The 12,778-nt window shown below is 43.0% G+C and overlaps 1 protein-coding gene across 4 annotated transcripts in view; it reads left to right on the plus strand.

Annotated features, from left to right (window-relative positions):
• The window catches only part of ANO4 (anoctamin 4), a 326,447-nt gene that overhangs the window by 224,060 nt on the left and 89,609 nt on the right, over positions 1-12,778 (plus strand). For all 4 annotated transcript variants that reach the window (XM_075934238.1, XM_075934244.1, XM_075934250.1 and 1 more), the window contains 2 exons: positions 1,035-1,079; positions 11,228-11,359. In XM_075934238.1, coding sequence (XP_075790353.1) covers positions 1,035-1,079; positions 11,228-11,359 — 177 coding nt within the window. The remainder of the gene's footprint in view (positions 1-1,034; positions 1,080-11,227; positions 11,360-12,778) is intronic.

Raw genomic sequence — 12,778 nt, forward strand, 5'->3', positions numbered from 1 at the left:
GAAGCAGGAGCCTGGAGTTCAATAAGCCGTCCAAATCTTGCAGTAAGGAAGATTAAGACACCCACGCTTGAACTACCCTTGACTTTTTTTAAATGTTTTAAGATGTTGACAGCAATGGGCCTAATTCTGATAGGCACTGTGCACAGGAGTATACTGATAGAGCAGCTACCAGCAGCAGGGATGGAACCTGGACACTTCATTCTGGCTTCCCCCAATCTGATAAGGATGTTTCTCTATAGGCCCTCTGTGACAGGCACCATGAAGAGGCAACATGGGGTTCGGCCAGAGGAGTGAGGGGGTGTGTTCATCATGCTTATACTTGTGCACTCCTCACTCACCCCTATGCATGTATCTCTCCTCCACCCCTGCCCATACACACATTCACAAGCTTATTCCATTTACAGTAGGAACTAGCTACGCCTGATATGAGAGGTGTGGGGAGGGACTCCACATGGGGCATGTGCCAAGTACATAGAAATTTTGTTTGTGCAGACTATACGGTCATCTATTTGGGGGGATTATTTCCCATAGAGCTATCATTTGTCCTGATAAATACCGCACGTGTAATGGTATAGTTTAGTGCCATACTTCGTTTTCCACTTGCCTGGATTTTTTAACATTCCCCTATTTGAACATGTAATTTATCCAATGCTATATTTAATGATTCAATTATTGATGTTAAAAGCATAGATTAATTTATTCACACTTGTATTTACATCATAAAAAGCAGACATTCATTTGCTGAATCTTTTGAAACCAAAATGCTTCTGAATCCCGGCCCTCCATGCATTATACACAGCAAAAAGGGGGGGGGGGGGGGGGAGGGAAGTAACGACAAAAACAATTACTTTCTTGCAGTTCAAACAGTGCCAGAATTTGTTTTGGGCTCCAGTGACAGTTCTGTTAATCTCTCTTTTTAGTCTCTTCCTCCACCTCTTACAGGCTTCTATCTTCAATTTCCTTCCTTGCTAGTTCATACTGTAACTGACGATGGGTTTTCTTCTCGACTGGCTTCATTTTTGCTGTTCTTCCAGGAGAAAAATCTATTACCTGCACCGCCGGCACAAGTTCATGAACAGGTTGGTAAATTACTCAAAAGTGGTGTATTTCTTTGGTAGGTCAGACTTAATAGTCAAACTCATTATTATTAACATATATTCAAGTCTACCATTCCTTCCAATACAGTGATTGAACCTTCAAAGTTTCTTCCATTTCAATGAGATTATCAGTTTTATCAGTTTTTCCCATTTTAAGGAAATGGTGGAGCCCTTTAAAATGGAAGATTTTTTCAGTGCAACAATTGTAGCTTTCTCTTCCCATGTAGCCCAGCAAGGAATTTCTGGCAGGAAACAACATCATTATAATCTGTTTTTTCATTTTCAGGAATACACCCTTCTTTTCTGGTGGTGATGCCGGTGTTATTTATGTATTATACCATCAGTGTGTATAGTGCTTTATAGTAATAGACTAACCAAATCCATCTCTAGTGTAACACCATTGAAATCAATTCAGTAACATGAGAGAATAATCTTTTCCAAAATCTGTGCCTTGAAATGCTTCTTGTTCAGTTGCCAAATCACTTAAAAACATGTTGGATGAATGCTTTGTATTTACCTTGTAAAATAATCAGAGGTTTGCAGTCACCATAATTTTCACCGGTTTTGCATTTCCTTGACTAACTAAGCAAAAATATCTCCAGAATTCCTAGCGAAATGTTCCAGGTTAGCAAGGCTCAGTCTGTGTAAAAGTGTTTAGTTTCCGCATGAGATTGGTGGGATTTTCACAAATGCTACCCACTGGTCATATTCTTCTCCCTCAGAAGTCAGTAGTGAAACTGCCATTGATATTGCACTGGTATGGCTGCCTGTTGCCTCTTAAGCATCCCTTCATGGACAGAGGTCACTGTATGGCACCCATCTATTCAGGGCCCTTCAAGAAGTCCAAGTTCATGAAGTAATTCAAACAATCCCCAGAAGGGACTCCTGGGAGCTGTCTGGGGCACACGGATGACCCCACCCTCTCCCTGACTCCCAAATCCAGTTCAGTGTCCCTCTCCCAGCAGCCCAACACAAACTCTTTCAGAACAAAATACAAACTGGCTCAGTCTTCACCCCAGCTTCAGCAGCCCCCTCCTCCCTGAGCCTCAGTTTCTTTCCCACTTCTCGGGCAGAATCTCTCCCAATTTAGAGAGCTTTCTCTTGCTTCTTGAAGTCTCAGTCATTCTCTCAGCTCCTCACTACACACAGCTTCCTGCTTCCTCTTATTCTGGGGTCCACCTGATTCCACTCAGGCTTTGTAATCGCAGGTGGCTTAGACCTGGGTGTGGGCAAACCAACCACTTAGGCCTGTTAGGCCAACACCAGGGCATTTTTGAAAACTCCTGTTCTAAGGGGATAGGTACTTAGTGCAGGTTTGATAGAAGGTAGCTATTTTCCAGGTATTGATAATTTACTGTAGATTGACAAGTTTATATGGGACGGGACTTATTAAAAATTCAATCTCTTTACTTTATTATGCAATTTTAAATCCCATTGTTTCCTGCTGATATTATGGTGGTGTCAACATTGTTCTAAATTATAGTACACACATGGTTTCATTGGTAGACGGCATATGATCTTTCCAGGAATACAAACCTTTTGCTTGTGGACAGATGCTATAAACACAGTGAGTGCCTCTAAAGCTTGTTAATTCCCCAGGTGCTGTAGGGTTTGGTAATTTTAAAATATCAAAAGGTCAGCAATTTTTTCTAAGGCAATGTCAAGTTTGAGAGGATAAGTGAGTTGTATCAACCAGAGATTAATGCAGCCACAAAGTGCTTTAAAAAAAATCATTCACAGGCACCTGCACTATAAAAAAAAAAAGACAGATATTGCATACCTGAAGCAACATATTGTTTTTCAGTTAGACGAGGGGTGGGCAATAATTTTTGATGGGGGGGACACGCCAAGATTTTGGTAACTGGAGAAGGGCCACACTTTTCTGTGAAGGGGGCGTGGAGTCTGGGATGGAGGTTAGGTACAGAAAGGAGCTTGGGGTTGGAGACTGGGGTGCAGAAGAGTGTGTGGGGCCTGAGAGGGAGTTTTAGTGAAGAAAGAGATTTTGACCTGGGACAGGGATCGGGGTACAGGTTTGGAAAGGGGGTATGACCTGGGGAGGGGAGAGTGCAGAGGGTATGGATGATGACCAGGGGCAGGGAGGTGGGATGCAGGAAGTGGTAGGGTGGCAGAGGAAGCCTCTAGCCAGGAGGCACTTACCTAGTTGGTTCCCAGCCAGAAGTCCAGTGGCACCCTCAGGCAGGCTCCCTGCTGCTCCTTTCATATGCCTCTTTTTTCTGCACACTGCAGAAGAGGTAGGGGGAGGTTTCGTGCACTGCCCTTGTGCCCAGCACAATCTCTCAGCTTCCATTGGCTGCAGCCAGCCAATGGGAGCTGAGAGATTGTGCTGGGGGTGGGGAAATGCATGAAGTCTCCTGCCCTACAGGTGTGCCACACAGAGAGGCATATGAAGGAAGTAGGCAGCCACTTTGAGTGGCCAGGAGCTGCGGCAGTCAGGGAACCTGCCTGAGGGTCCCAGAGGGTGGGCCATTAAAGCTACCTAACCACTTGTACTGAGTGTGAAAACATTCCTTCTCCACAACTGATGCAGGGCCTGAATGGGGTCATTACACTCCATCTCTCTCCTGCCACCCCAATCTTCGCAACTGAATGGCTTTGAGTTTCTTTGGATTTTAATTAAAGGCACATAGTTGGTTTGACCAAAATAATGGCTTACATAGGAGCATGCAAGGGTTCGTGTGTGGGCATGTATCCTATTTTTTTGTTTTCATTTGCTTTCTTAATGAATCAGTGTGCCATTCAAACCCAGAATAATACGTGAGCTGGTCTTTTTATAGTATTTAAGTTCCTGGATGATAAAAATACCTCTCTAAATCTAGCTCTCATGTAATTTCAGCCCTACAAATAGTTCCTGGGGATAAAAATACCAAAGTAACATAAATGTCAGAGAAAAACAAGCACAAATATCATGGTGTTAAGATTTATTTCCTATTCTATAACACGTTAATATACAATTCGGGTATGAGGCAGTTCAAATGTGAAATTACTTGAACATTTCTCCATTTCTTGAGCTAAACACAAGGCTTTTTTGAAGTGTAGGCAGTTTTGACAAAGGATGTGTTTCAGGGTGCAGTCTGCTGCAGGCCACCCTGAAGCATGGCACAACAATCATCCTGCCCTCAGTTTCCTCCTCAGGAAAATGCAGATGCATGCAGGCATTTTAAATAGTGTTCTCCCTCTTATAGTCTGTTACATTACCATCACACAAAATAAACTTTAGAGATGATTTTAAAAAATGGAATGTCTGTACTACAAGAAATTCTGATATTTTTGTCCATTTGTTTTCATTCTGAATTGAAATTAAAAATGTTGATATTTCTTGGAACAAAAAGTTTCAAAAATTTGATTTGAAAACTCTGGATTTGTTTTTATTGAATTGTTTTGACATCATTAACATCATGGGAGTCCCAGGTGGCTCAGCCACAGGGAGAAACTGCAGTGCATCATGAGAAATGTAGAGGAGAACAAGGAAAAAGAAAGATCTGAAACTACAACTCCCATGAAGCACTGTGGCAGCTCAGACATATACTGAGATTAACGCCAATCCAAAATGAAACAGTTTGATTCTTCCAAGTAAACATTGGGCCAAAATCAATCTATGCCCATAGAAAATGTTGATTTTGACATTCCCCTAAACCAATGTGAAAGTGTTCTGTTTGAAATTTTTTGACATGCCCAAAGAAACACAAAGTATCTGTGGCTCTGCTACACTTAAACCATTCCTCTCCTACTCAGTGGAATTCTCTCAAGGTACGTCTACACTGCAAAGTGAATTCGAAATAACAGCCGTTATTTCGAAATTAATTTGAAATAGCAAAGCGCTTAATTCGAATTTGGTAAGAGAGCTATTTCGAATTAAGTGCTATGTAGACACTTCATTCAAAATAGGGGGCCTCCAGCCCTTCCCAGGGAGCCCTGGCAGCCACTCTGGGCACAACCAGGAAAACTTACTCTCCTCTCCCCTAGCCCTGGATCCATTAAAGGGGTAGACCTTGGCCACAGTGCCTGTGCCAGCTCCAAGCCTGCCAGCCCAGAGCCAGCAGTGGCCACTGAGGCCCCTGACCCAGTGGCCCCAAAGCATGAGCAAGCAAGCCACTGGCAGCCAGCCCTCACCCACTCCGCAGGAGCAGTCTGCCAGCTCCCAGGAGCCTGACAGGGCCTGGAGAAAGCGGGCGCCTTCCTGGTCCAGGGTGGAGATCATGGACCTTATTCAGGTTTGGGGGGGGGATGCCCCCAGCATCCATGATCTCCACACTAGATGGAGGAATGTGGCCGTCTATGGCAGAATAGCTGCCAGCCTGGCCACCAAAGGCCACATGTAAACCCAGGAGCAGGTTTTAATGAAAATCAAGTTGGTCCGGTGAGACCCCCAGCCCTGAGCTTCTCCTCTCCCTTCTTTCCCTTGCTTACCCCTTCCAGCTCCCTCCTCCCAGGTTTCCCCCTCCCCTCTTCCACCCTCTCTCTTCCCCTCTTCCACCTCCTTTTCCCAGTGTCCCCAGAAGTTCATCCCTCTCCCCCAGTTTCGTTCAATAAACCCAGTTTCTATTTTTGAACATACATGTTTTTTGTTTGACATCAGGAAGGGGGGTTAGGGAGGGGTAAGTGGAAGGACGTGAGGGAGGAATGGGGCACGAGTCCCCGGTGGGGAGGACTGGGGTGGCTCTGAGGGCTCCTCGAGGTGGACGTTCTCCCGCAGGACCTCCTGGATTCTGACAGCCCCCCCAATGGACCCTCCTTCCCCCGGATGGCAGCCTGCAGCAAATGCAGCCGGGCTGATGGCATCGACCCCATGAGACACACTGGCATGCCCAGGGGCAGCTCTGGCTCCATGAGGCCAAGTGCTGTGGTGTCCCAAGTGTAGGCGCTCAGGGCACTCCAAGACAGGACTGCTTTGCTGTCCCTCAACGAGGTAGACAAGCAAGCAGGGAACCCTGAGAACTGTGTGTCTGGGGCAGGGGCAGGGTCCCTTTAAGCACGGAGCTCAGTTAGCCTCAGGCAGCAGACCCACACACTAAGTCCTAACCTGATGCCCTGCCGGCACTGGTTCTGGCCAGCCTTAACTTCAGTTCAGGGTCCACTCAGTGTGGACGCGCTATTTTGAAATAGCAAAACGCTATTTCGAAATAGGTTTTGTGTGTAGATGCGTTAATTCTAATTCGCTTAATTCGAATTAACTATTTCGAATTAAGTTAACTTGAATTAATGCTGTAGTATAGACATATCCTCAGACACAGGCCAGAGCTTGAGTGTTTCAGCCCTTACAGGCACAGCTCACATTGTTACAGGACACCAGTGAAGGGATCCCAACACTCCAGCCCCCTCACTGCTCTCCCTCCGCTCCTCGGCAGGGATGGAGCACACAAAATAAGACTAGCCTGGGACCTCCTAGGCTCTAATGTGCAAGGGGAATGTGGGAAATGTCTTTCTACTTCTCAGTTGGGGGCCCTGTCAGTGAAGGTTTGTTTTTTTGCTTCTCACTTGTATGCAGCTCCTGACTAATTTTTCTGTGAGTCAGTGGCCCCCAACCCATAAAAGGTTCCCACCCCTGCTTTAGATAGCAGACTTACAGGTGATTATGTTTCTGAGAGAGGAGCTCAGGAGAGCACTGTCAATTAATTTTTCTTACGTGATTTTTCACTGCCTTTCTTCATTACGGTTTGCATAGCTCTAAAAGGCACAATAATCCTCACCTAACTAGCTAGAATGAATTCTGCCTGCGTAAGTAGCTTTGTATGCCTCTCTGTTTTCCCATTCCAAACGCTGTCCACGTAGGGCTCATTTCAGCAAAGCACTTAAGTATCTACTTAAAGTTAATCGTTTGCTTATACCTTTGCTGTGGACTTCAGTCCTTCAGTGTCCCCACATCTGAAACTCAAGCCATAGTGAACAGAGATTTCTGGTGAAGAATCCTAGAAATTAGAAGTGTGCAAAGTTCTGCTGTATGGTTTCATCTAGTCTATTCCCTGCCAATGACAGATATATGTCAAAAAGAGCCTTTCTTTGGTCATGCTAGCATGACTACAGCTAGTCTCAGGTGGAGTGTATCCATTGCATGCCTTCCCTCTCTACCTCTAAAATCTGATTTAATTTTATGTATTGTTTTAAATGTGTAGTTTCCCCACTGTCTCATGGTATGTCTACACTAGAGCTGGAAAGTATAAATTCCAGTATTAGCAGACATACCTGCACTTGCTGCAATAAAAACAGACATGTAACTTCAGTGACGTGAGCTGTGAGATAATCTACTCACCTCGAATATGTACCTGTGCTCTTGAATGGAATCATACTCAGGATGGGTGGCCCCTTTCATTGCTCATGCTTCCCCTTCTATTATTAGCATATTAGCTCAACCAGAGCTAGCATGGGTGTGTTGGCTCAAGCAGGAATTAATACCTTCCAATCCTAGTGTATCCCCGCCCTTAGAATCTCCAGAGCCTTGGCATCCCATTTTGGGAGAGAATTATTACTATATTCTCAGTGTCACCTGCTGTTCTATATGGCATGTAGTGAGAACTACCCCTTTGATATGTGTAATGATAATGAACCATAGATTAACTTCAAAGCAGCAATGAAACACAATACATCTTAACTCCTCTTGTCTGCGTGTTGAATAAAGAGCAGTGTTTTGGGGTCAACACTTTGCCTCTGCCTGCTTTTTTGAGGGGCAGAGAGAGCAGCGTGAAGTAAAATCCTGCATCGGTGGCTGGTGGCCATGCTAAAGCAGCATAAAGGCATCTTTTAAACATCTGATTCTTTTGAATGTCGGAGGAAAGAGAGATTTTGTGGCATTGTATATTCTAGACCTGTTGGAGCATGCATCCCCCTGAGAGCTCTGTGTCAGCAGGCAAAGAATGAGTCCACTGAACATGCCAAGGAATTGGAACCCTGAGAATGACAAACCAATCAAATTCCAATAGTGCTCAGTGTGAAGTTAACATGAATAATGTATTGTTCTTAAATTAGCCCTGTGTGTACTGAGATAAACCTACAGCAAACATATCTCAAATGTGCACATTGTCTTACAAGATGAATGGAGAGAGGATTGCAGATTAATAAGCTTTCTAAGTAGTCTTGAAAATCCAGATGATTTTACCCAATTTTTAAGCATGAAACTGGGTGTTTGAAGTCATGTGTGTGTCCTCTTTCTCTCACACATTCCCCCACCCCCCTCCATTGTCATCAATCTAACACAAAATGTAGTAATATATATTGGGTCCTGTTTCCCCTGACAGGAAAAACTGCAGGGCAAAGGAGATTAAATCCTGTGAGGGAAAACTGCATTTCTCTGCTGTTCTGTTACAATATCCTTCTAACTTCACACATAATGTGCATGAAGTACAAGGCCTTCTGAGTGGAGATATGGCTCCTACAGCTTTGACCCTACTTCTTGGCAGTGTGGTGCCAATGTATACCCAACATGAAGGAGGAGAGTGACAGAAAAATAAGATATCCTCTGAAAAATCCCTGACAAATTCCTGTTTAAGACTCAGATACTTCTCTACTTCAATTCTGGGTCAGCAAATAAAAAAACAAAACAAAACTGGTCACCCTAAGTAAGGGTTAGGTTGGTTTAAATAAGGGTTAGGTTGGAATAAAACCACTATCCCTGTAGGCGAACCCCATCAATTTAGAAGAATGATTAAAAAAGATAAATTAGTCTGCTAAAATTTGGTGGCTACACTAAATCTGGGGATGTTATTTTCAAAATCAATTTAAATATTTAATTTATCCCTTTCTTGAAACTTGTGTCTAAACAGATTCTAATTTCCCCACATTGATTTGTTTGTTTAAGGTTATTCAATGAAAGTTTTGTAGGAATGTATCTCTGCCTGTGTTCCAGGCTTAATTTGTGCTGGCCCTTGGCAAGTCTGACCCCTGCCAACTCTAGGCGTGGCAGCTTATAGCCCCAGCACCTCTTGGCTATTGGCCAGCAGCCACCGCTTTCTACCCGCCCAGCTCTCAAGGCAGCGGCACTGCAAGCTGCAGTGCAGAGGTCAGGGTAGTAATACAATATCATGCCAGCTTTCCTCCTGCACTGCTGCTGGCATTGGTGCTGCCTTCAGAACTGGGCCTCTGGCCAGCAGCTGCCAGTCTCTGTTCACCCATGTTGGCACCTGTTTTGTTGTTGTGTTTTGTTCATGAATGAGTCACTGCAAGTATTGCTTTGAGTATTTGAGATTCACCATCTGAGCTCTTTGAATGGTCACACAGGTCACATGGTAGTGTTACTGTATCTTCATTGGTGAGTGTAGTTCTTGGGGTATGCCCATGCTGGAGCTGGAAGGTGTAAATTTCAGCTTGAGTGGACATGTCTGTGTTAGCTCTGATCAAGTTAGCACACTAAGAATAGACATGTAACCATGGCAGTACAAGGGCAGTATGTTCTTATCGTCCCAAGTACGATCCCAGCTGAGACCAAAGGTATGTACTCAGACGGACAGCCAATCTCGCTGCTCTTCCTGCTGCAGGTACACCTTTATTTTTAGTGTCTAGCTTAGTCAGAGCTCAAGTGGGCATAACAGCTCCAGCAGGAAATCACATCGTCCAGATTCATTATAGATTCAAGATTTCTGTGCAAACAGGCATGACTAAGAATTTAAAATTTATTTTGTGTGACTATTCTGCTATGTTCACTTAAAATTTCCTGTTTTGGCAAGCAGTCCTAATAACTTGTTCATGAGAATATCCACAGGAAGAGAACATGCAAGATGTACAAACACAGGCAGAGGGAATGTGTTTCAATATTAGAACCAGTGCTTGTGAATAACAGTTTGCAGCACTTACCTGCCTTTAGAGAAGACACAAAAGTAACAGCCAGTTACTAAATTGTAGAGGAGAGGATGAAAATTTCTATTTTTTAAGATTTCAAATGGGATTTTGGAGTAATTTTCTCATATCCTCAGCTGCTTCAGTAGGAATATCAAAAACTCTTCTTACCACAGATGACACAAGAAAAATCTCAATAAAATGTGTTTGAGTTGTGAAGTTATTTAGCTGATGTTTGAAGAGAGAAGAAGAGGCAGATATATTTCCAAACTATGGGCTTAAACCAACACTCACTGAAGCAACTGGATGGATTCCTGCTGACTTCAGCTGGTGTTGGACCAGGTCCTCTGCCCCTGTCTTGCAGAGACTTAACCAGTATTTAACATGAAGCATACAAATAGTTCCATAAATAGGATTAATCACATGCTTAAACCTGGACATGTGGGTTAGTCTTTGCAGGACTGGGACCATGTCTTTCATCCACAGGAGGTAATAGTGTAGATGATGTTGCTGAGTGCTCTCAAGAAAGCAAAACATGTTTTACAAAGCAAGTTTCTTATCTGTGTTTTCTCTGTAGCATTTTTGTTTGGAGTTGGCTTTACTTTAGGATGTTACCCTTAATCATCAGCAATTCGTCCCCTGGGTGACTGACACTATGTATTTTTGTACAAGTGCATAGCAAATAAACATGCTCTTATTAACCTGCTTGGCCTCCATTTTTTTTCACCTGCTAACGTGGGATTGTTAAATATGAGAACTTACTTTGCTGTCAGCTCTCAAACGTTGTGCTTTGATCTGTGAGACTGGATAACGTGTGTAGTACCACAAGATGTTGCAAATGAAACAAATTAATAAAGTGGTTTGTTTTGATAGCCTCCTATATGATTATGCGTCTGTGGTAAATAGCAATGAATGTGTTTTTCTTTTCCTTGGGTTCAGCTACTAAAGCTTTCTGTCATGGTCTCTGCAATCCTAATGTTAATTGTCCTTAATGTAGTGTGTCAGTTAATTCCCACATATAAATGTAGCTTTCTGAAAGTTGCCAAGAGCTTTACTAAGATTTTCAGCATCATATACTCTATGTTCTGCAGTTCTCTTAGACACAAATAAGAAGACGCTGCTCTAACAAACTCTGGTTATTCATAATCTGAGGACTCTTTGACTCAAAGTTATATTTGGCTTCTTAGTAACCATTAATTCTGAAGTCTCCGTGTGGGTGGGTGTGGTAGTGGGGAGAGAAAGGGATTGTTGTAAGTAAAATCTCTCTGTGGCTGATTATAATGTAATTGATAAGCAATCACTGCTTGTTCTCTGTCTCATTTGATGTTACCGTTTTTGTACTATAGGATCGAGAGACATATCAGCAGGTTTCGAGGATGGTTGCCTAGAAAGCCTATGAGACTGGACAAGGAGACACTGCCAGACCTAGAGGAGAATGACTGCTACACTGCCCCTTTCAGTCAGCAAAGGATCCATCAGTGAGTATTTTGTGATCTAGTTTCAATGTAAGACAACACTCTATTACCAAATTAATCCTGATAAAGGGTGTAAATCTACCTTGCATTCCTGCACACTAAAGCCTGGCCTACACTAAAGGGGAAGGTCAATTTAAGATAAGCACTTCCATGTAGCTGAGGTCACCGTATCTTAAATTGTGGTTTGGGGCCGCCCACATAGTTGGAGGTTGATGGGAGCAAACAGTCTTGTTGATGTCCTTTACTCCTCATGACGAGCAGAACTACAGGCACTAATGGGGGCATTTAAATTGCGGCTTCATTTACCTTTGCTGAACAAACAAATCTACATGCCTCTGCCGACAGAGGCATGTAGTGTAGACGTACCCTCAAAGATGGACACAGCCTAATTTTCTATACCTCTTCAGAGAGTACCAAAAATATCTCTTACAGACTATAGTAACTGAGCTTGCATAGGAAACATTAAAACAATTTTCATCTGTTTGTTTAATGCCAAGTAAAGGGTAAAGTTCAGCTGTGCTCTGAAAAGTGACCCTGTAGAATATAGTCCCTTCTTACACAGCAGATCTATTCCCTGTACAGACTGTAAGTCAGAGCTGCTTACATCAGTGACCCAAACATTTGTATTGCTTTTTATTTCTGTTATCACTGCAAAATGAACACAGCTCTGGAAGAGAGCTGAGTTTTCTTTGTTGGTTTGTTTCCATTATGTACCAGCAATAGAATTATTTGCTAAATTCCAGTTCCACAGCCAATCAGTTATACCAGTGCAAATGCATGATGTATAAGAAAGAAAGAACCAAGGGGTTGATTTTCAGATGCCCATTTGAATTTTCAGGGCTGACAGAAACCCAGCAATTTTTATGCATGTCAATTTAGTGGACTTGATACCATATCATATTTATGCAGTCACTTTTCAAACTGAATCATGCTTTAAGTAACAGTTACTGAAACAAATTATGAAGGATAAGAGAGCCCTTCATGGCCAATTTCAATATGTTCTGTATGGAAGACAGTACCCAGGAATTGAAGGAAAAACACAAAGAATAGGCAATACAGAGCAAAATACTAACAGAAAGGTAACTCTGTAATGCTGAAGCTAAGACTGAGAGCCTGCAACATCTGATTCTAGGGGTTTCTGTGGCAGACAGATGCCTAACCAATTGTCTTTGCTAAATAGCTCACTATGACTATACCATTAATTAATTAAGATTTATATCACTGTGTAAAATAGATCCATCTGCTACACTGGATGCCTTTTGCATGATTTTAAATGACCATACTACAAAAAAACAAATGCAGCAACAAGCCTCCAGGGAAAATTGAGCTAAAACTTCACTCTTAATAGAAATAAAAAAGCAGAACTTTCTCCGCCAAACTTCTACCCCATAAACAGTGACCATAGTCAGTCCCCCACCTCTT

The sequence above is a fragment of the Pelodiscus sinensis genome, chromosome 1 (genome assembly GCF_049634645.1).
Source record: "Pelodiscus sinensis isolate JC-2024 chromosome 1, ASM4963464v1, whole genome shotgun sequence".
NCBI lineage: Eukaryota > Metazoa > Chordata > Testudines > Trionychidae > Pelodiscus > Pelodiscus sinensis.